Below are 22,921 nucleotides of genomic sequence, written 5' to 3' on the forward strand. Positions count from 1 at the left end.
ATCTTATTTCCCATTTACCTTTTTTTACTTCCATCTTGGGAATTTGTTTGTACCTTTTATTTATTCCTTTAAATTTTACCTTTTATAATAATTTTATTCAGACTTGTTTCCCATGTTTGTGTTGTAGAAGCACACGTGGTTGTCTCCTTTGATAATCAGCACCCAGATTTGATCCACCGCCACCCTGGTGTTAGTCATGTTCCTGTTCCACTTGGCTATCTTCAGTACTGGATGACAAGCTGGGTTTAAAGATTAATGAGCTTCATTTTATTTATTTTACCTGCATCGTTAGGATTGAATGAAGAATCCTCCAGAAGGGAAAAAAATGTCTTCCACCAAGAATACCCATATGAACACGTGTTTTATGTATGTTTTTTCATTTAACTATGCACTTAGTTGCATAGATGTTCATCTCTTTTTTACGCTTCCTGAATCATGACCTGAACTAATGCTGTCAACATTTTATTTGAGAAAAAAACTTTTAAAAAAACTGGCAAATATTCACTGAAAATGGAAACAACAAATGCTAAACATCAGACAATTTGGAATATATGCATAAAGTTTACTTACAGTATCAAAGTAGAAGATTTTACACCTTTACCAAAACGTTTGAGGCACAAATGAGTGTTTGGGGTTATTTAATTAAAATAAACACGTTTTTAATAAAAAAATCTCTACAGTGAGCTAAATTTAAGTCACACAACAATAACACACAATGAGCCTGTTAAAACACAGGATTTACTTAAATGTGTCAGATGCTGAACACAGTTACGCGACTGATCACAAAGCAAAAAATAAAAAAAACACTGCAGGAAAAAAGTGTCAGTTTTAGTGTCATTTTCAAAAAAAACCCAAAAGACTGACAGGACTGTGCAAACACTGGTAATCTGGTTTGATGCACCGATGTGATTTAGTCAAAACTTTGGTGATGCATGGATGAACAAGCAAACGTGCAGGTTTAGTGCACACTCACAGTCCCATCACTAGTATGATTTTCGCTATGATTGCATCTAACAGAGGAAACCCAACGTTAACGTCCCAGGTGGAAAACAGCGCTGTCCAGAGTCTTAAAAAGGTCCTTCAGTGGAGTCACCCCCACCCTCCCACGCCCCCTCTTTTCTTTCCTAGAGCAGTGCATCTCTCTCGGGTCGGTGTGGTGGTTGATCTCCGGTGTTGCTGGTTCCAGTGGCAGCTTGTACGTGCCAGAGTTTCTAACCTGAGGTTCGGTCACACCTGGACTGCTGAGGGTCGGCCCTGCTGTTACCTCTGAGGAGTTCTGAGGAGTTTGAAAAGAAAGCTGGTCATCTGTTGAGCGTGCAGACGCCTTCACGGTGGGCCGACTGCTGGACGTCTGAGGAGCAGAGCACAAAGAAATAAATAGAAAAACTCACAATATTCAGGTGTAAATCATCTCTGATCAGTGTCTGTGTAAAAACTCTCACACGAACACTAAACCGCTGAAATAAACAGACTTCAGAGGCCAAACTGCTTTTTTACAGCAGTAACTACCAACTCCAAACAGGGCCCCTCACCATTTGAAAAATACTAACTAAATACTAACCAAACAATGCTGAAATGCAGTATTATATTTGACTGCCGATGAACAATAATATGAAAGGTGAAACCTTTTTGGATTTTGAACAGTTGGCCCTGCAGCCATGCCAGCCCATTGTGACCAATTTGTCACATTTTTATTTTGTATTTTTCTCTCCAATTATTCGATTAGCTTAATGCATACGTACCTAAATCTTAAAATAGATAAATGTGTACAATCACCACTGAAAATAAACAGACAATAAATGTGAGCAGTAACAAAACTTAAGTTAAAAGCTGTATTTTCTTCCTACCAGTCTCAAAAATATAGTCTTTCATCAAATTTATGGGAAATTTAAGTCATTTTATGCTCTTAATTTTGTTGATTTTTCAGGCTTTAAAACTTTTGAAGAACTCTCGGGAACCTTGTCGATGTAAAGAATTACTGCCTGTGGAGGCTGATGAGGCTGAAGAGAGCATCTCTGGACCCAGTGGAGGTGGTGAGTGACAGGAGAACGGCGGCTAAGCTGTCATCCCTGATGGACAACGTCTCCCACCCCATGCAGCAGACTGTGACAGCACTGAGCAGCTCCTTCAGTGGGAGACTGCGGCACCCACGGTGTGGGACGGAGAGATTTCGCAGGTCTTTCCTCCCCACTGCTGTCAGACTCCATAATAAAGACTTTAACTGATCAAGCACACACATCCATACATGTGCAATAATACTAAGTGCAATAATCCTTTCTGTCATCGTTGTATTTTTACTCAGTTGTATATAGTATTTGTATTCTATTTTTATCTTATTGTATATTTATTTTATTTTATTCTACTGTATATAGTATTTTATTTTATTCTATTCTGTACAGTTGTGTACTGTATTTATTCTTATTGTATTCTAATTTTTGCCTCATAACTTTTGCACTGTCCACTTCCTGCTGTGACAAAACAAATTTCCCACGTGTGGGACTAATAAAGGTTATCTTATCTTATCTTATCTTACTTCTCTTCCACACTAACAGTCTTGCAGATAAAGAAGTACAGTTTGAACTGATCCTGATTCTTTGAAAACAGCAGATTCTTTCTGCTTCTTCTTCTTCTTTCTGCTCAGTTTGGGGGCGTGGCCTAAACCTAAACTGTTTTATGTTAAACATGCACTCACGTACCCGATGCTTCTTTTCTTCGTGCTGTTGTTTTCCAAAAGTGTGCCCGACGCGACCTTTGTTGCTCATTTCTAGTTCTGAAATTAAAAAAAAAAAAAAAAAAAAAAAAAAAACAGATTTCTGTTTCATTCCACTAAAATTTTATTTAAAGTATTTAATGTTTTTAGGGGGCGTGAATAAACGGCGCACCACTGATCTGAATGCCGCCCCGCTGCTCTCCATCCTCCTGGTATGGGCTCAGGCTCACAAACAGGGATTTCAGGACTGAATCCTTAGGCGCCCCTATGGCAGACGTTAAGAGCACATTTCAGACACACAAATGGACATTAGACATTTTTGTACGTGTTGAGCGCATCCTTACTTGTGGGCGATGAGACGTGAGGCAGTTGCTGCTGTGCCGGAGTTTCAGATGGATTCGGACCACCCGGAGCTGGACTGGAGGAAGTCTCCTTGATTGAATCCTGCACGATGCTGCAAGCTGGATCTGCTGGCTGCTTCACAGGATCAGGCTCAGCTTCAGAGGTTGTGGAGCAACTATCAGGACTTTGTTTAACATCAGTTTGGACCTGGCACGAAGGAGCCAACTCTACATTAGAAACGCTTTGAAAAGGACTTTCAGCTGACGCCTGACTGCAGGGAGGCAAACTCAAAGTCTCAGAGAGGGGGTTTGCAAAAAGGCTGAGGAAGGAAGCAGCAGAGGTTTTCTCAGGTTTGACTTCAGTTTTTAAATGTCCTTCTTTGCTGGTGAAATGTGCAGGCTGTGAGGCTCTCACTGGGTCAGGTGTCGGTGTCACGCTCTCAGCGATTGGGTTTTTAAAAAGGCAACTGAAGGGGATTTTCTGAGTCTTTTTACGTCCAGCTGAACAATCGGATAGAGTTGGAGTCTCCCCGCTGCACTCCGGTGACATTTTAGCAGAACAGCGTTTCTGTGTACCGGGTTGGAAGACAGATTTGGTCTTTCTTTGGTACCGAGGGATCTCAGCAAGCTGCTTTGCTGCAAAATGGTGAACGGCAATGTTTGCAGAGTCACTCGTCTTAATGGAGCCATCTGCAGGTTCAACAGGAGCAGAAGTTCTGCTTTTAAACTCTGAGACGCCTGAAGAGGGAGAAATACCCGAGAGATGTTTAGGAGGACGGGTGTTATCTGTAGGAAGCTGTGAGCTTTCATTCATGTCCGATTTGCTTTTGGAAGATGCAGGATTATCTTCATCTATAACAGGAGGATGCAAACGCTCCAGTTTAACTTCATGAAAAGCCATTTCAGCAGATTTCAGGGACTCTGGTATAGCTCCACATTGCTGAGTACCAGAGGAAAGAATAAGATCAGAGCTAGAAATCAGGCTGTCGTGCACTTGTAGGGAAGACAGGCTCTTGTACATTTTCTTGAAGGGTTTGTTTGGCTCATGTTTGATACTCAGTGAGACTTTTTGTACTTGATGTTGTGAACTTAAGAGAGGATCCTGGATTTCCTCAGTTTTTACACTTGAAGCAGTGAGTCTTTGACCAAGGGTGTAATTTTCCACTGATTTTAAGGACCTGAGGACAGCATCAACAGAATAGGGAACTTCCTTTTGTGTCGTGGAGCCTAAAGTGGCCTCGGTGGTGGTCTCTGCGGCAGAAGGGGTAGTAGATTCTTTGCTTTCAGGAGTATTATAGAAGCTAGGGAAAGACCTGTACAGCTGAGGTCCAAGCATGGCTTCCACTGAATAACAAACTGGCTCCGGGCAGTTACTGCTGGTTGATGAAGGGCTGTGAGGTCGGGCGGTGTCTGCTGCACACCGAAGAACAGCTTCATCTGTAACTGTGGCCATTTCTTGTATCTGGTGTACTGAGGGTTCCCCTTCTGTAGCTGTAGCTGCATCTGCGCTGCGGTAAAAGTTAGGCCTGAAAAATAAAAATGTCCAGTGAAGGTAACGTGCATGGATTATCAGAAAAATTCCTGTTAAAGGCTAAAAGCATCGTAACAACTTAAGTTCCTCTTAGAATACAGCAGCGAGTCGTGTTCAGATTAATGTTTGCTGCTCTGTAGTCCAGAGAAATGTAATCCATCTTTTATGTACAGTCTATGCCTGCACATAAAAGCCCATCTTCTGTGTCGTCGGTCTCATATTCATGAACTAATCCTTCAATTACACTTACTGCACGTGAGGATGAGGACATGTTTAAATTCAGAGGTGCATACCTGAGCGGGTCCATGAAAACATTGGGGGTCCCCTTTGTTTCTGTCATTCCTGCCTCCTCTTTGCTCGCCGGCTGTCCCGGAGGCTCATGCTCAGCTTTTTTTGCAAGCTCAGAGAGGTCACGTTGCCATTTTAATAACTGCAGTGAAAAGAAGCAAAGCATTTACATTTGATTTCAGCACAAAGCAATGCATGCAAAACATTTTGAGACCATTTTCATGCCTGACTTCTCCATGCACACCTCATCCAACAGTTTTCCTGTGACGTCAGTAAGCGGCTCGTGAGAAAACTTGCAGTCTTCTCCTTGATAGCATTTTCCTTTTCTATGGAAAAACTTGCAAGGAAAAGACTGTGCAGCTTGGTATAGGAAATACAAGACAGCCAACAACCTCCGCTTTCATTTGGTTAACGAGATGTGTTTGTGGCAGCTTACAACAGTATATCAAAGGATATTGTGCATGTACGGACAGCTCTCCCCTTTTGTGCAGAAGCCTTGGATGTAAAATTTACAGACTTCTTTGATGAGATCGTTGTAACCCTGAATATGCTCCAGCTGGCAACTCTCAGCCTGTATCCAGGAAAGGAAAGAAAGCACATTTTTCATTTTTGCAGTCTGAAAAAAGAGATTCGGGTAAAGTTAAATAACCAGCTGTGATGCAACCTGCCTTTAGGCATCGTCCGTAAAGAAAATGTCGACAAAGTAACCGCCCGTCCACCAACAGCGCATTCTGGTCCTTGAACTCCTGAGTCATGAACCTTGGCTTCACTTGAAAGTCCTAAAAGAAAGGAGACGAGTTAAATTTGATTCCACTGAAGGATTACTTGAATTAATGTGTCCGCTTCAATAAATATTCCAACTAACGCCGAAGGATCCGAGTATCTGTTTGTACTGATGGCGTGACATGAAATGGCGAGCCAATCCATCATAAACTCAAGCTGCTGCAGCTCTAACCAGCTGATGGTGGATGGCGTTTGTAATTAAAGCCATCCTGGAGTCTTGCTTACCATCATGTCATTTTCATGTCCTCTTCCGCCTCTCCCACCTCTTCCAGACATCGGTCTTCCTTGTCCACGGGAAAATCTCCCTCTCCGTCCCTCCTTGTGCTGATATGGATCTTTCTGTCCATCCTTCTTCTTCAGATGTTTCTGCCTTTGAGATTGACGGCCTCTGTTACTGAAGCCTTTGCTCAGTCTTTGCTCACCATCGCTGTTCTGCATTAAACACACTTTGTCCTTTGTGTTATCAGCTTTGGCGTTACTTCGAGTTCTGGGTCCCTGGGCTTGGACACACGGCTTCTGCAGAAAAATAAACACATAAAAATTTGATATAAAAAAAATAAAAGTTCTACATTTTATTTTATTAGCAGCTACCGGCTGCTCCTTGGCCACAAAGGCTCACCACAGCAGGTAGGTTGGTAGAGTTTTACACCAAATGTTCACATTATAGCACTCTTCAAGCTCTTCCCTTATCCTGCATGTTGTTGAACAGCGAGAGATCATGCAAACCAGACACTCTTCAAGAAGCTCCTTTCCACCACTCCTTCAGGCACTACCCACACCAAAACAGAGCGTCTACAGCATCACTGCCAGTGCTTCCCCAATTCATCTCCTGTCTTCTCTTTCCCTTACTCATGAAGGAGCAGCTCATTTTCATCCCAGCTACCACACATTTGATACTAACCCCCCAACACTTTGATGCCAAACCCACCAGTGGAAGCTGGAGGTCACCGATTGATGAAGCGAACACATCTACATCATGATACATTAAAAGAAACAGCGCTTATCTGACACTGGCCCTCCTGTTTTTAAGCAACTCTCTTATGATTGGCTGTCGTAGAGACAGGATGGGTTGAACTCAAACTATGACAAACTAAAATATATTGTTTTAATGTGTTATGTCAAACCTTAATGCCAAGGTTAGCTCACCTTTTTGTGAGATCCAAACAGCTCGCACTGAGTTTTCCTCTTTCTCCCACCTCCCCCAGGCTCATTCCTGCCAAACAGAGAGAGTGAGTGATGAAGAGGAGGCCATAAAAACAGATCTAACCCCGGTAAACTTTCATTAAGTACCGCTGCGTGACGGCAGGCTGACCCGCACTCTTCACTCCTTCATCCACAGCGGAGAGCCTCGAGAACAGGTTCGCAAAATCCATCTTACTCCTAGTAATGTGCGTCTCTGTGTGTACAGAGCTCGGTCCGGAGTTATAAAGGTCCGATATCGAAAAACAAACAGGAAATAAACGTCTTTCACTTTACGCCGTCACGCGGATCACTTTATCAGAGGTCGCTCCAGCGATCGGGGTTTCGCTTGTGTACATGACGGGACGTTATTCAGCCGTTCACATTTAATTCCGTGTAAAAAAAAAACAAAACCATTTAATTCCGTGTTCGATATTTACGTCACTCCACGTCACTTCCGTACGACAGGGTCATTGGGTTAACGCTACGGACGCTTGTCGCCGCCTAGCGGTGAAGATTTGTATCGTCTCGCGTTAAACCTTGCAGTAATGGCACAGCCCTGAAACTTTTTGGATTCTCACTTGATAACAGCGCATTTTTTGAAGTTATTTACCATATTTGATCGGACAGTAATATAAAATACCAAGCCAAGTGTGTTAGACTGTCTCTCACAGAGTGATACTGAAATAAACAATCAGTGCAATCTGAGTTATCCACCTTTGTTACTTTTTTTTAAAATGTAAGATACATTATTAAAACCATGATGTTATGAAGTATGTAAGATAGTTGACAATTCAGTTTAACTGGTCCAACCCTGGTCTCAGAGGTTCAAGGAGTCCAGCAGGTTGGGAAATCAAGAGAGCAGGAAGGATGTAGAAGAGCTGAGCATCATAAAGACCAGACAGAGGTGACAGCTTAAAAGTGGTTGTTGTGGCACACTGGCCCTAACGTTTAAAAGTTGAATTAACACTGTCAGCATGTGAGCGTGCCAGACAGAAGCGGGCTTACATCATCATGCAGGTGAATCAAAGAAAGCAGTACTTTAGACAGCATTGAACCAATACGTACACACACCTAACCTCAGATCTTGTGCCACATAAAGCACCTGGCCAAAAATATTAACTCCAGCTCAATGTACAGGGTGGGCCATTTACATGGATACACCGTAATAACATGGGAATGGTTGGTGATGTTAAAGTCCTGTTTGTGGCACATTAGTATATGTGAGGGGGCAAACTCCTCAAGATGGGTGGTGACCATTTAGAAGTCGGCCATCTTGGATACAACTGTTGTTTTTTCAATAGGAAGAGGGCCACGTGACACATCAAACTTATTGGTAATGTCACAAGAAAAACAATGGTGTGCTTGGTTTCAACGTAACTTTGTTCTTTCATGAGTTATTGACAAGTTTCTGACCACTTATAAAATGTGTTCAATGTGCTGCCCATTGTGTTGGATTGTCAATGCAATGTGTCTGCTTTGTGTGTGATTGGATCACCTTGTGTGAGCTACTGAACAAACGCACTTTGTCATCCGTCAACAGGAACAGCACAAGTTCAGATATGCTAAAAAGATGAGATAGAAGCCGGACTTTGTTCCTCCACATATGAGGCCGTCCCTGAGTCAGGTTTAAAGTTCAGGTCACGCAGACAGTTTCAGTATTACCTCACTGAGTGTCGCTCCCTCACTCTCTGAACTCTCTGTTCACACTGAGCTGCCTGTATCACAGGATGACCCGCTGGGCTCTTCTCGCTCCCGTCCTGCTGCTCCTGCTGGGCCTGTTCATCCACAGCGCTCTCAGTCAGGAGGCCGGAGACCCAGCAAATGCACCACCTGCACAGGGCCAAGCAGCTGACAGCACACAGGGAGAGGATGAAGATGGGGACTGGGGACTAGGGACCCTCCGCGACAGCTTTGAGGCCGTCGGCGGATACTTTGACTCCATGCTGGAGTTCATGGGCGGACGTGACGGAGTGTGCCAATACCGCTGCAGATATGGTAGGTCTGCTAGGTGAACATGTGGTATAACATAGTCTGGTATAAGGCCATGTGTGTTTGTATTATTGTAGGGCCTTTATAATTAAAAGCATACATAAATAAAATTATTGATAAACAGCAAAGCTAGATACCTGCACTGGAAATGGTCAGAGTTTCAAATTACGAGGTCAGTAAAGATAAAACGCTTCAGGCTGCTCTAAACATTCAGTTTCAGGCAGCTTTTTTTCTACTGCTGGCTCTGTATGATGTCATCCCTCATCTGCGGTCTGTGACGAGCAGCAAATTAAATCCCCGATCCTGAAAAAGTTTGAAAAGCTGTGTAAAGTGTACATAACAAGAGAATGGAAGGATTTGTAAATCTCATAAACTCCTATTATATTCAGAATAGAACATTTGACGCTGAACGTTACACATTTTTAAACTGACAAAATGCAACATTTTGAGAAAAATGTTACGTTCATGTTAATTTGGTGGCAGGAACAAATCATAGAAAGGTTAGCAGTTCAGCACCTGAAGCCATGCTGCTGGAACAGCTTGTGGTTTAGTGTTGTTTTGCTGAAATATGCTTGGCCTTCCCTGAAAAAGGCATCATCCTGATGGGGGAAGCATGTGTTTCTCTATAACCTGTCGATACCTTTCAGTATTCATGGTGCATTTCCAGATGTGCAAGCTGCCAGATCCAAAGCCACTGATGCACCTGAGCGTCAGAGATGCAGGCTTTAGGACTGAGCACTGATGGCTGAACAAACCAGACAGTCCTGTCCTCTATAGTGTGGAGGACACGGCATCCATGTTTTCTAAAAATAATGTCACATTTTGATGAATCTGACCACAGAAGAGTTTTTATCTTGGCCTCAGTCCATTTCAAACGTGCTCTGTCCCAAAGAAGACAGCAGATGATGTTCAGCTTTGCCCCTTCCCTCCTTATTCTCTGAATGTTTTAATGATAATCTGAGTCGTCAAGATTTTATGTTGTGTACATTACTCTGAGATTGTTTCAGACTGGCGCCCCACGTTCTTACATGTTGGAGAGTCTCTGTCTCGAGCAAGTAGACAACGGTCTTAAACGAACTCTGCCTCCTTTTTTGAAGCATTTAATATTTAAAGCTTGAACAAAGCCGCTCTTCACCTTTGAACAGCCAGCTCTTTTAATTGTAAGAATGCCCTAAAACTGAACCCTTTATGAATACGATCATGATTCCAGTAATCATCTTATGATATTTCTAATAAACACAAATCAGCTGATTACAAATGTGCCCAGTTAGTAAGTATGTACGCACAGCTTTTGCAGATCCTCCTCTCTCACTCTGTCAGTTATCTCACCTGATAACTTCTTGATCACCTCCTTCTCTCGGCGCTAATAGGATTTATTCAGAAAGGTCTTGTACACGCTGATATTTGTCGCGGTTGTTATCTGAGCCTGGAAATGGACTGTGAACTCTGATAGGAGAGGTTTTATGTGCTGACTGGGTCAAACATCAAGTGATGTGCAACATGTCATCTATGTGCAAACATGGATCTATTTTAAATCCACGGGGGTATCAAACAGAGCCCAGCACAGTCCTGCTGGCCTGTTGCAAAACATGACCTACATTTTAATTAATTTTAATTGATTTATTTATTAATTGCTATTTCTCCCTCAGGTAAAGCTCCTGTTCCTCGTTCGGGCTACCAGATGCCAGAACCAAATGGATGTAGCTCCTACTTCTTCGGTCTTCCTATTCCAGAAGGGGTAGGTCTCTTCTGTCTGTTTAGAGCAAATTTATTTGGAAATCATCAATACTGTTATGAAAAGCTGGATCCATCTTCACAAGGCGCTTATAGAGTTTGGGTGGAGGACAATCGAGGCCCCATAGAGAGTAATGAGCATTTGCTTCTAATCAGAAAAAGTGTAAGCCAGTTTCAAGAGCTGCTGGAGCTTCGTCTTCTTTAGACTTCATGTGTCTCTCTGTGAATCTTGAACATTAGAAGCCTCTGCTCTGTTTCTACACATTTTATTGTTTTCAGTAACCAGGACATGATTTTAGAAACATTGTTAGTGTGTTGCTCGTACATATCTTAGGATTGAGCTCCGCGCGGTGGGGCAGGCACCAAAACAGATGAACAAACAGCAAGAGAGCAAACCTTAAATTAAAAAGAGCACACGTTTAGGTTTCAAACTCCAGGAGCAGGTTTCTGGGTATTATTGGTAATAAAACAAAAATATGTGACTTTCCATAACTGAGCTGTGTACAGTTAATATTTTGTCTTATCCCTGTTCTTTTACAACGCTGTGTTCATTTGTGCAGCTCGGAGGAAATCTCGTTTTGATGAAAAATTGCTTCCAGCTTGTTATGTTACTTCAGCACAGCTGGAAACAGGAGACTTGTGATTTTTACACTTTATTGATTCTGGGAGCTAAATGTCTGCTCAGCTCTACTCAAGAAAACAACTCCTACTGTGCATCTGACAAGCAACACATGACACTCAGTTCAGCATTATTTATTTATTGGTGTCTGCTAAAGTCTACATCTTTACTGTGTCTTCTAAGTAAAGAAGTGAAGTGATGAAGTGACAGCAGTAAAGACAGGAGGAAGGCTCTGTCTGCAAAGTATTATATGCACTACATACATGCCAACACCGACTGTATATTACAGCTATTAATTAGTGGAGTTTCCATGAAGGAACAGCAAAGCAGGAGGCTGTGGGAGATGCTTTTAAAATCCAGGAGAACTTGGGAAAAACAGGAGTGTATGCAAGTAGACTGGAGGAAAAAGAGGGTGAACTCCACCTTTAATAAAGGCACTCAATCTAAAAGCATCTGAGGTGTTTACTAAAGAAATATTACTTTGTTTATGTAATAAAAAAGTACACAAAAAGTCCACACAGAGAGGCGACAGCAGAGCTGTAAAAATTCGTCCGATGAAAACCAAATAAAACCTGATCTCAGAACAAACAACAAACCTATTTCTGATGGAGCTAATAATGCTAATAATGCACTTGTACACAAACACATTGATCTTTCCTGCTGTGTGTCAGATGGACATGGGCATCCCTGCCATGACTAAGTGCTGCAATCAGCTGGATATGTGTTACGACACCTGCGGCTCCAACAAGTATCGCTGCGACTCCAAGTTCCGCTGGTGCCTCCACAGCATCTGCTCGGACCTCAAGAAGAGCCTCGGCTTCGTGTCCAAAGTGGAAAGTCAGTAATATTTTAACCTTCCTTTCATGCACCGTCATGTTCTTCTTCGTGATATTTTAATCACTGATCTCTGACTGTAATCCGAGTACATCAGCTTCCGTTGATCCTGTGCTGTCCTGTTTCTTATTTCTCAGCATGTGAGACTGTAGCAGACACCTTCTTCAACACAGTGTGGACTTTAGGCTGCAGACCGTACATGAACAGCCAGAGGGCAGCATGCTACTGCCCGGGAGAGGAGAAGGACGAACTTTAGATGAACAACTGGATCTTCTGTGTTTATAAAACAGTGTCAGCAGCGACCGCATTCCCAGGTGATTTTGCTCTGAGTTGTGGTGTTGCAAAGGTGGAGTAATTTATTAGGAAGTTCTTGCTTTTATCTTTTTTGAATTCCTCATGAAAACTGTATTTGTGTACATGTAGAGTTGGTTTAAAACAGTCTTTAACGATACATGACGGAGTTTCAGAGACAGTAACTGGTTCACAGCACACAGCTGCCATTGAGTGTGTGCTGCCTTCTTTTATTTGATGGCGCATTACTGACAAAGTCAGCCCTTAGTTAAAACCATAAAAATACAGGAGAAATTTTGTCTGTATGTATGTGAAGTTTCTTCCTGTTAAAAGGGAGTTTTCCCTTCCCACTGTCACCAAGTGCTTGCTCACAGGCTTTAATGCGATTGTTGGAGTTTCTTTCTAACATTGTCGGGTCTTTACCTACAATATAAAGCGCCTTGAGGCGACTGTTGTGGAGAATTGGTACTGTAGAAATAGAACTGACGTGAACTGAATTTCTTTTGCATTAAAAACAGTTTCAAAGATAAACAAACACTAAACCTTTTGTCGTTCCATCATTTGCTTTGCACACTGAAGGACTGGACAGATGTTTTCACACATCTATTAGTGCTAGGTGTAACTTGCCACTGTAATCACATTACATTTTTTGGTCAGGCAGTAATATGATTCTGCATGAGCAGTGATAAATTACAGCAATGCAATCACATTACAGACACTAGTAATCAAGCAATTACGTTATCACTCACAGTGCGGAGGGTCTTTAATTACCTATAATGGACGTCAAGTGTGTCAAGTTTGTCCTTTTAACACAAAGAGCACATTTATCTCAGTTTTCATCTTATCTGTTTAATTTGCTGATAAAGTCTTGTGTGCTGAAACACTTCAGGTCAAACACGACAATGCTGTGATTATAACGGTATTCTAAATTTTATTTAAAATGTGGGTGACTTGGAATTTTGTGATGTTTTCTTCATCTCAGGCCACTTGTTAACCAGTTCCCAAGTAACTCAAGTTTCAAACCTTCCCCGAACATGAACACGACTCAGGTTACTTCCTTTATGAAAGACATGTTCAACATAATGTGAAAAACAGACCAGAAGGTGGCGCTACATAAAAAGCCTGAGGATCCTTCCACCATCAGCTGTAATTTATGTTATTTAGGAACTCAGCCACAAGCTGTCAGACCATGTGAAGCTACAGAGAGGAGTCAGAGGCTGTGTCCCAATTCAGGGTCTGCACGCTTGAAGTACGCGCACTACGCGTACTACGTACGGTGCGTACTATAAGTACGAGAAGTGCGGAAGTGAGAGGCTTGTGAAATGGGACGCTTCGTCGCGCTGTTCAGGTTGCCTAGCAACCATGATACTAACCGCGAGACACGTTACATACAGCTTTGTTTGACAGAAATGAAGGAGAAAAATGTTTTGTTTGCGGCAAAATTATCCACACCCACCGCCGCGCTGTGAATTGTGGGATATATGGGACCACGAAGCGTGGACCGGACCACGCTTGATATTTGGGGAAATCGACGGCGCATTTGGAGTATGCATTTGAAGCACACTTCGAATTGGGACAGCCGTCGTCGCGTGGCGGTGACGTAACCGCACTTGAAATGCGTACTTCAAGCGTGCAGACCCTGAATTGGGACACAGCCAGAGTCACCAACACCTTGCCAACTAACCGCAGAGGTCCAACCCTCCTCTGTATGTCTCAGTGTGTTTGTGCAGCTGCTGTAGGTCTGTGGACTCAGTGGACGTTTTTATTTGTTCTTTTAAGAAACAAATAAAAACGTTTTTGTTTTTTTAGACTTGCATTTAGCTAACACTTTTCTTTATGCTTTCTTGTGAAGCTGGCAAGTGATTCTTGTCTTGAAGGGTGCTATATAAATGAAATGTTCTTACTATGTGGCCCAGTGGTTTTGTCCATATTGTGTAAATGTACAGTTAGTTATGGGTCATCAACATGCACGCCTGTTTTTGTAAGATTTCTTTATTAGTGTGACAGAGTGAATGTAAAACTGGAAACTGTACAGGCTGAAACATTTTTAACGATGAAAATATACATTTCTCATTAACAAACTACAGTACGGCCTACAAAAAATAGTTCTTGTAATCAACATTAAACAAAACTGGTGACATTCACAGAAGCACAGAGCTAAAACATGAAAGCAGACCAATAATGAACTGTGCAAAAATCTATTTCAGATGACAGAAAGGTGTTGGAGGTCAGGGACAAATGTAGAGGAAGAATTAAACGTTACATGTGAACAAGGCTGAAAAAATAAAAATCTTCACCGGACACAGACGCCTGGAAAAAGGGGGAAAAATAGTTAGCAGACAGGATCAAACACATTTACATCAGCAAGCAGTTAAAGAAAAATGTAAATTCAACAAGAATTTTTCAGGACTTAAAGACATGCAGCTCTTTTTCACTGAAGCTGTGCTAATGCTGAAACCACTGCTGATAGTGGCTCTGCTGCATGAAATCAGCACTTGCTGCCAACAGATTTCATTAAAAAAAAATTGAACCCCAGTTCTGCAAAGAACTGCACGTAACCATCAGCACGTAAACCTTTGGAAAAGTGAGCTGGTTCTCTCCCAAGGAAGAACTGGAGCCGCACTGGGACATGCAACGCTACTGAGAGCAATAACCTGCAAAAATATGCCGGCTGTAACAAAAGTTGATTTTTTTTACAGACAGAAGGTTCAACAAACATTCCAATTTCAACAAATTTACATTTCTGAAATGATTTCATGGTTCAGGCTTTAATATTACAGTCACGCTGCACGAGCTGTGCGTGATTGTTCAGCCAGTGCTCAAAAACAAAGATGGAGAACTGTAACCTGCAGAACCAGAATAACCTTTTAACTATGAATCATAGGAAACGTGCCAGGCTGAAGTGGAATTATCCTTTAATTTTCCTTTGAATATACTTACTTCGTTCAGTCTATCTCAGAGATCAGGGAGTTTGCCGGCTGCATGACTTTGGACTGAGGCATCTGGCTCGTGTTCTTTACCTTCTGGTTAAAAGCTTCAAGCTAGAAAAATAACCAAAGAGAAAAACGATTTATGATGACACGATGATGACGGCTGTCACAACAGGAAACTCGGAGCATAAAGCAGGGAAACAATTCCAGATTATAGCAGCGATAATGTAAAACATAACGACAGACTGAGATCAGGATTATGAAACTGAGATTCAGATGAAGTAATGATACTCAGAAAAGTATATCTAATGACATGATTGACAACTGTTACAGATGCAGGGCATCAGTCATGTCTTCAAATGTTTAAAATTCTAAAAATGGAAATGATTTTAGTGACGTGTGACAGCGTCTGCTTATGCTTAAAATACATATTGACACATCTTAAGTGTCTCAGACTGAGTACTGGGAATTCTGCTGAAGTTGATCCTCAGACCAAAAACACACATCAAAGAAATACTTTGAGCTTCCTACAGTTTTAGTTTTAGTAAAGAAAAAAATAAAGTAATAATCCATCCCCAGAATTAGATCTTTTTTCATTTTTTGCATAACAAAATTTAATAAAGTTGGGCTAAATTTTACCATCGTACTACTAAACGTTTCTGATTTAGAAGAATCTTAAAGTATATATGGAGCATTTTATTATGTAAAATACATTCATAAGTACAGGAGATAAAACACATGAAATTTTTAGGGCTGATAAAGCAGACAAAGCATCCATGGTACCAATACTCTGTTCCTCTATGCCACAGATATCACATCAGTGAGAATCTGACACATCCAAGATACTGATGCTCACACTGGGATTAAGAATTTCATGCTGATATCTCCTGCACTTAAGAAGTTATGAGGGTCAAAAATATATTTTAAAAAAAGAAAACAAATTTGAACCCCTTCTAACTGAAAATGTTTACTGGATGAAGGTAACAGCATGCATGGCTTCATTAAATATACTGAAGTAATTGTGCTCAGTGTCCTCTGAGTCACTACATTTCATTATCAACAACAACAAGCAAGGCAAATAATGGCACAACCTAACCTCTTAGCATGGCATGGCCTCAAGAGCTGGCCAAACCGACTGAACACCAACCTTTTTCCTCAGGTTCGCCTTTATTTCCTCCTCTGTTAGCTGCGGCTTCTCCTCTTTTAACTCCTCAGTGCAGGGGTCATTACCCACAGTCTTGGTGCATACCTTTGAGTCCTGTGGTGCCAGTGGTGTCTTCAATGCATTATTGTGTTTCTCTAAAATACTTTTGGGATTCCTGAAATCTCCCATAAGTTTTTTGCGACCCCGTCTCCAGTTGTGTCCACCTGTGAGGCTCTGAGAGGATGCCTGCTCGGTATTGATGACTCTCAGGCAGCGAGAAACAGAGGCTGACCCATCTTGGCCTTCGCTCACAGACAGGTCCGGGTTTGGAAATGAGGCACTGTTTGTAAGAAGGCTGGGATCAGGGAAAGCCATGTTAGGTGCCACTACAGAGCCAGGAAAGTGCGGGTAAGGTTGGCTGCTGGCAGAAAGAGAGGGAGGAGTGTTGTACTGATTGTATGACCAGTAAGGATTTGTAGCACCGCTGTAGTGGCCACTCTGGCTAAGAGCAAAATGCGAGTACTGAGACAAAATGTAGTCTGGATATGGAGAAGCAGCAGGATGAGGAAACACGGGATTTTGTGAATATGGATAAGCAGAAAAATGTTTTGAGTCTTTTCGCTCTCTGTCCCTCAGTGTTTCTCTGCTGTTCCATCGATCTCTGTGTTTCAGTCTCTCTCTGCTTCTTTCTCGCGAGCGGCTTCGTTCGGCCTTCCGCCTCCGTTTCAAATCTCTGCTGCGAGAGCGTCGACGGCATGAGGGGCTCGGGCTAGAGCTTCTAGAGGTTGACCTGGAGGAAGATGAGGACGAGGAATTTCTGTGATCTCTAAGAGAGCGCCTCTGCTGTGTCTCGTCCTCCCCTCTGCTCTCAGTCCTCCTCCTCCCTTCACTCTTCCTCACCCTCCCTTCGCTCTTGCTCCCATGCATTCTCTCCTGACTCTGGTCTGTTTTGCTGCTCCGCAGAGGAGAGCCTGATGAGGACTTCCTGCGATCTCGGTCACGAGAGTGCTTCTGGCGGCTCTCGTGCTCCTCTTTGCTGTTCACACGTTCGTTTTTTCTCCCGCACAGCCTCTCCTGAGTGCGGTTTGCCAGTTTGCTCAGCTCGTCCACGTCCAGGTTCCATCCCAGAGTTTTAAGAATGCTCTGCAGCTGTTCATGCTGCTCACTCACCGATGAGGTTTCTTCCTCCTCCTTCTTCTTCAGTGCCACCGGAGACTTTAATCGATTACTAGAGCCCAAACTGTGGTCTCTTTTGCTCTTCTTCTTCTTCTCCTCCTCCTCACCAGGTAAGAAGAGCCTCTCTCGAGTAGATGAGTCAGTCTTTTTCTCTCTACTGTTGGTCTTGTTGAGGCCTGCCAGCAGGTTTCTACCATTTGACTCGCTGTCACTGTCATCACCGAGCCCGGGAATTAGGGCACCACTCTTTAAATGCTGGCTCTTACTGTCCTGGTTGAGACCCTTCAGCAAGGGTCCACTTTTCAACGACTGGCTCTTGCTTGCCCAGTTGAGGTTCAGCCTAATGGGCTTAGTGTTTGAGAGTTGGTTCTCACTGGGTGATGTGGCTCCAGTATTTAACTGTTGGCTTTCATTGGCTTGGCTGAGGCCCGTCAGCCGGACTCCACTGTCTGACCGCACACTGTCTTTGGCTTTGTTGAGTCCAGGCTGTGGAGCACCACTGCCAGTACCTTCACTGGACTGGCTGAGGCCCCTCAGCGAGGCTCCAGTATTTAATCGTTGGCTTTCCTTTGACTGGTTGAGGCCCGGTTCACCTTCATTGGCTGTACTGAGTAGACTCTCATTTTTCTGACTGAGATCCTTCAGTGAGGATCCACTCTTCGATCGATGGCTCTCACTTTCCCATCCGTGGCTTAGAAGAATGGGTCTAGTTTTTGAGTGCTGGTTCTCGCTAGGTAGGCTGAAGCCTGACAGTGAGGCTCCGGTATTTAACTGTTGGCTTTCACTGGCGTGGTTGAAGTCTGTCAGCAGGGCTCCACTGCCTGCCCGCTCACTGTCACTGGTTTTGCTGAGTACTGGCTGTGAGGCACCGCTGCCAATACTCTTGCTGGGATGGCTGAAGCCTTTCAACGAGGCTTCAGTCTTCGACCACTGGCTCTCACTGGCCTGGCTGAGTAACAGAATGGCTCTACTGTTTGAGCACTGGTTTTCACTGGGTGGGCTGAGACCTTGCAGTGAGGCACCACTAAACAACCGTTGGCTTTCCTTTCTCTGGGTGGGGCTCGGCTCAATGTCATTGTCCATGCTGAGTATACTTTCACTGGGCTGTCTGAGGCCCAGCAGCGAAGCTCCACTATTCAGCTGTTGCTTCTCAGTCCTAAAGGGTGGATCTGATTTGCTCTCCATGTCAGGGATCTGAATGTTCAGGGGCTCCTCACCTAAAGGAAGATCCTCTCTATCATTGCTCATAATCTTGTTAAACTTTTCGATGTCCACGCCTTTGTTGAGGATGCTGAGGAAGCGCTCAAAACCCTTGTTGACATTATTTTCATCCTTTGCTGGTGAAGAAATGCTTCGGCCGAGAGGTGGCAGTGACACACCAGGGACCTGAGAAGGAAAAAAAGAGATTACTGTGTCATTACTCAGAGAAGAGTAGAAAAGTAAAGCATTCTAATGTTGATCAAAGCTTCTTCTTATTTTATGATTCATTCATATAATACTGCATGTAAGTGGAGGTATGGTGTGGTTGAAATACAAAGAAAAAGCAGAAAAGCATCAACTGTACAACCTCGCCACAGTCATCCTCAGGTTTGAGCAAGTTGATGTCGACTCCTTTGTTGAGCACGCTGAGGAAGCACTCGAAACCCTTGTTGATGACGTCCTCTCTCTTAGCCGGTGATGTAACGCTTGGGCTGGAAAGAGGCCACGCAACGTCAGGGCCCTGAGAAAGGTCAGAAATTCACTTTACTGTTGAACCAGCAGATTCGTGGTGAGAAGCTCAGATGCTGTCATAAAAAGTATAATTACATGCTGCCATGATCCAGGTCTCAGGTAAACACGTCTGAAATTGTTCTCAGCACTTCCAAATCATCAGCCACTCAAAAGATAATGGCCATATTTCAGCGTTTTATAGCACATTAATAATGTTAAGACAAAAGATAACATTAGCATTTACTACTTCATTGCCATGACACAACAGAAAGACTGTCAACTGCTGGATCAACAACATAAGGACTGTACAGTAACAGCAGCTGGTTATTCCTCTGTTACAGAGGCACCTTGAACGCCTTCGTCACAAACAAACACTAACACCACAAACACATTGTAATTTGGGGGAAAACACTGTTATTCACACACATCCTGGTGGCGGTCAGAGGGCCTGGTGGCGCCAGTGTCCGGCAGCCTCGCCTCTGTCAGTGCGCCCCAGGGCAGCTGTGGCTACAATGTAGCTGCCATCACCAGTGTGTGAATGGGTGAATGACTAAATGTAGCGTAAAGCGCTTTGGGGTCCTTAGGGACTAAGTAAAGCGCTATACAAATGCAGGACATTTACATCCATCCGAAATGTTTGTTCCAATCACTTCAGCTGTGAGGGCTTTGTGTGGCACGATATTAACCCCCGATTCTTTTGTCCCCGTGATAGAACAGAGAAAACCGACTCAGTGTGTTAAAACATCTGTATTTCTTTTTATTCAATAATCTTCCGGAAGAGAGAGACCCCTGCACAGCTCAAACGCCAGCTGCAGGATCTCTAACATTAGAATCATAAACTGTGCCTCATATAGGTTTTATTTTGGTACTTTACACGTCACACAGTTTCAAACATTGCTTATATGGAAAGTTCCTCTTTTCTGTGTCTTATCTATTAATATATCTGTGCACTAAAACTTCCTGTTTTTCAGTCTGGCTGAGCACTTTGTGAGTCAAAAGTGGCCTTGCTCTACAAGACTTCATTATTAAAGTACATAAAACAATATAATAGGAAAATAAGGATACTAACGATATTGATTTCATGACACATACCTGTTCACTGTAAGGTGGTACAACAGTGTGTCTCTTCTTCATTAGAACCTTCACTCTGAGCTTCAGAGGATGCTGTTCCTGCAGCACACCGCCTTTGCTCGGGCAGGAGGAGCTCCTTCTCTCTCTGGCCGACTGCACCTGAATAATAGAAAAAGAAAGCTTTACACATGAACGAGATTTTTGAAATTGTGACAGTGAGTCAGTACGAGTCTACAAGTGATGAGGTTTCATTTCTTTTCTTTTATATTAGGCCCTGTGTTTTTCAGCACTGAAAATCTCATGTAGATATTCCCTGTATAAAAAAAATAAGGCAAAAATCCTATGTACCCTACTTCATCTAAATCTCAAGTATTTATAATATGAAGGTCATATTTTTTGTTATCCAAATAAACAAAAACAAAAAAAAGAACAAAAACATCTGATTCTAAGGGGATCAGGTGGGTCGTGAAAAAAAAAGAAACACACTTTACTCTGAGAGTCTATTCAGTGCTCCTCACCTTTGAGAAATAGCTGAGGTATTGTCGCTGCATCAGAATCTCCTTCACTCTGTCTCTTAGAGTTTGACCTACACACATAGCCGGAGGCTCGTCACCGGAAACACCTGGTGGTGTCTCCACAAACCGCGTTTTCGTGGCGAGTGTAGCTTTCTTGTGCATAATTCTCTCCTCCATCTCTCTGAGGAGCTGCTTGTTTCTTGCTAGCTCTACATCCTCTTCACTGTATGGCAGCGGCTCTCCGTCCGGGTCCTCCACCTCTGGGACTTTACTATGAACATGATGAGATGAAGAACTGAGCTCTTTCCACCTCACATCACTCCTATGTGGTTCAGGAACAGTATATCTCGAGTGTTCGTGGTAAGTGTCCCACTCTCTGTAACCTCTGGAGGCATTCCCCATGCTGTGGCGGCTTGGCTCCAGAAGTCTCTGGAGTCTGTGGACAGCATCTTTCCACTCACGTTGATTCATTCTGCAGTCTCTCCAAGTGTCTAAAGCAGAAACAGTAAGTAAGAAATATGCAGCAAGTATGGGTAAAGATAGATGTGTATGTATATTGTGAAGCCATTACATCCTCCCATAATGTAAACACAAAGACTATTTTGGACCAGCTTCGAGCTTTCATGTTGTCTTTATGCTTGTTTCACAGCAAAACTCTCAGCGTTAGCTTACATGAACGCTCCTAATGAGCAAACACAGACCCAACCAAAGTAACCAAGTAACAACCAAACCCGGCAGCCGTCACATCACACTTGTTAACGTGTGGACAGTCGGTCTAACATACTGTAAGGTGTTTACACAACTTAGCATCGTTGCTAAAAAGACTGGTCACCTACTATTGCCGTGGAAAACGAGAGCTTCTTCTTTTACATCGTGGAAAGATTTTTCATTTTTAAGCTAAGAGCCACTCGGAGAAAGAACAGTGAAACTCCAACATTAATGACGTTTCGGTAAAAAAAAAATGGGAACCGTTAAAGCTAAACGAGCTTTTGGTGTTAACAGAAAGAGGCCATTACTGATCACATTGCTTCGGTGGTGTAGGTGAGTGAAATGTGACAGCAGCGCCCCCTGCAGGACAGAGTACTGACACTGCAGGAGAAAAACAGGTCAGGTGGTCGTAAGCCCCCCCCCTCTCCAAAAAAAAAAAAAAAAAAGATTCCTGGGCTGCAAAGAATTATCATTTTATAAATTTACTTACCAAATAAAACTATTTATAAAAATAAATGCATTTAGAAGCAAAAACATTTCACTATCGCTGTTTAAAGATTGCCCTTCAGACTCCAGCCTCAGATGGTTTTAAACTAACAACTACTCCGCACCTTTTAGCTGTTTGTAAATGCTCTCTACATCAGTTTATTTTTTTTATTTTTTAACTATGACGATGTATTGAACCATTATTCCTGAGATTAAACCTTAGAGAAAAAATTGCAGTTGCAACATGCCTTTTTCTTCACTCAGTATATTTCCCTTCATTATATACACACATTTATTCATTCAGTCATTTATCCTCTACTGTCCTCCTTCAGGGTCGTGAGGGTCTGGAGCCTAAAAGCTCTGATTTGATCTTTTCTGTTTGAAGTTAGTATTTTGCTTCAAAGCATTTTGTATACACTGTTTTTTCCATAAATAAGGCTATCATCATCATTATTATTATTATGATTAACTTCACCTCACTATTATTTAAAGTTACATGTTGAGTCTTGGCTCTATTTTAAAAAATCACATTTTTAGAAATATATCCAAATACTTTATTCAATATTACTGCTCTAATTTTATATTGAAAATGCCATTATTTATTAAAATTTGTTACTTTGTGAGCTAATTTGTTATATTCATTTCTTTTATTGACCAAAGTACTTTCATGTTTTGGCTGCTATAACAGTAATTTCATTTTTGAGTAGTATTGCTTATAAAGCATCTATAGAGCATCTTATACAGCCTCTATAATTTAAACCTTTTAACCAAAATAATTCTAAATTATTATTTCAAATAAATTTCCCCTACCTTAGACATTTTAACATGATTTTATAAAGCTTTTAAAAAAACATTTGTATTCCTATCTGCTGCTTGTGG

General features: G+C 42.4%; 3 protein-coding genes across 6 annotated transcripts; 1 reads left to right on the forward strand and 2 right to left on the reverse strand.

Moving 5' to 3' along the window:
• Window positions 1-541: 541 nt before the first annotated feature.
• LOC143419069 (uncharacterized) lies at window positions 542-7,286 on the reverse strand. Of its 4 annotated transcripts, none has more exons than XM_076885252.1 (11): window positions 6,944-7,285; window positions 6,800-6,866; window positions 5,879-6,169; window positions 5,539-5,649; window positions 5,326-5,441; window positions 5,115-5,223; window positions 4,876-5,012; window positions 3,055-4,577; window positions 2,883-2,975; window positions 2,697-2,770; window positions 542-1,351 (listed from the first exon to the last, which is right to left on the reverse strand). In XM_076885252.1, exons 1-11 carry the CDS (start codon window positions 7,024-7,026, stop codon window positions 1,031-1,033), a joined length of 2,925 nt encoding a protein of 974 aa, XP_076741367.1. In that variant the 5' UTR covers window positions 7,027-7,285; the 3' UTR covers window positions 542-1,030. The 4 variants fall into 4 exon arrangements, 3 of the variants coding, with proteins under 3 accessions (XP_076741367.1, XP_076741369.1, XP_076741368.1); XR_013099046.1 differs by having other exon boundaries at window positions 1,288-1,351; window positions 2,883-2,964; XM_076885254.1 differs by lacking the exon at window positions 542-1,351 and having other exon boundaries at window positions 2,636-2,770; window positions 2,883-2,964.
• A 1,189-nt stretch (window positions 7,287-8,475) lies between these two features.
• Window positions 8,476-12,844, forward strand: LOC101465303 (group XIIB secretory phospholipase A2-like protein). The gene is made up of 4 exons (XM_004538746.6): window positions 8,476-8,830; window positions 10,474-10,562; window positions 11,849-12,014; window positions 12,149-12,844. Exons 1-4 carry the CDS (start codon window positions 8,563-8,565, stop codon window positions 12,265-12,267), a joined length of 642 nt encoding a protein of 213 aa, XP_004538803.3. The 5' UTR covers window positions 8,476-8,562; the 3' UTR covers window positions 12,268-12,844.
• A 1,430-nt stretch (window positions 12,845-14,274) lies between these two features.
• LOC101464820 (uncharacterized) lies at window positions 14,275-21,902 on the reverse strand. Its single transcript, XM_004538745.4, has 7 exons — window positions 21,685-21,902; window positions 20,852-21,339; window positions 20,355-20,492; window positions 19,120-19,272; window positions 16,380-18,938; window positions 15,243-15,343; window positions 14,275-14,612 (listed from the first exon to the last, which is right to left on the reverse strand). The coding sequence occupies exons 2-6, from the start codon at window positions 21,317-21,319 to the stop codon at window positions 15,248-15,250; spliced, it is 3,414 nt and encodes a 1,137-aa protein (XP_004538802.1). The 5' UTR covers window positions 21,320-21,339; window positions 21,685-21,902; the 3' UTR covers window positions 14,275-14,612; window positions 15,243-15,247.
• Window positions 21,903-22,921: the final 1,019 nt, after the last annotated feature.

This window comes from Maylandia zebra, linkage group LG6 (assembly GCF_041146795.1).
Source record: "Maylandia zebra isolate NMK-2024a linkage group LG6, Mzebra_GT3a, whole genome shotgun sequence".
NCBI lineage: Eukaryota > Metazoa > Chordata > Actinopteri > Cichliformes > Cichlidae > Maylandia > Maylandia zebra.

Excerpts from the sequence above, each read along its gene's own strand:
- LOC101464820 (XM_004538745.4), bottom strand. The coding sequence starts at position 21,319 with ATGAATCAACGTGAGTGGAAAGATGCTGTCCACAGACTCCAGAGACTT. Across the intron at positions 19,273-20,354 it reads TACCACCTTACAGTGAACAG|GGCCCTGACGTTGCGTGGCC; the intron begins GTATGTGTCATG and ends GACCTTTCTCAG. Across the intron at positions 18,939-19,119 it reads CTGAGGATGACTGTGGCGAG|GTCCCTGGTGTGTCACTGCC; the intron begins GTTGTACAGTTG and ends TTTCCTTCTCAG.
- LOC143419069 (XM_076885252.1), bottom strand. The coding sequence starts at position 7,026 with ATGGATTTTGCGAACCTGTTCTCGAGGCTCTCCGCTGTGGATGAAGGA. Across the intron at positions 5,442-5,538 it reads TTTACGGACGATGCCTAAAG|GCTGAGAGTTGCCAGCTGGA; the intron begins GCAGGTTGCATC and ends TCCTGGATACAG. Across the intron at positions 2,976-3,054 it reads TCACGTCTCATCGCCCACAA|GGGCGCCTAAGGATTCAGTC; the intron begins GTAAGGATGCGC and ends CGTCTGCCATAG.
- LOC101465303 (XM_004538746.6), top strand. The coding sequence starts at position 8,563 with ATGACCCGCTGGGCTCTTCTCGCTCCCGTCCTGCTGCTCCTGCTGGGC. Across the intron at positions 8,831-10,473 it reads CCAATACCGCTGCAGATATG|GTAAAGCTCCTGTTCCTCGT; the intron begins GTAGGTCTGCTA and ends TTTCTCCCTCAG. Across the intron at positions 10,563-11,848 it reads GTCTTCCTATTCCAGAAGGG|ATGGACATGGGCATCCCTGC; the intron begins GTAGGTCTCTTC and ends GCTGTGTGTCAG.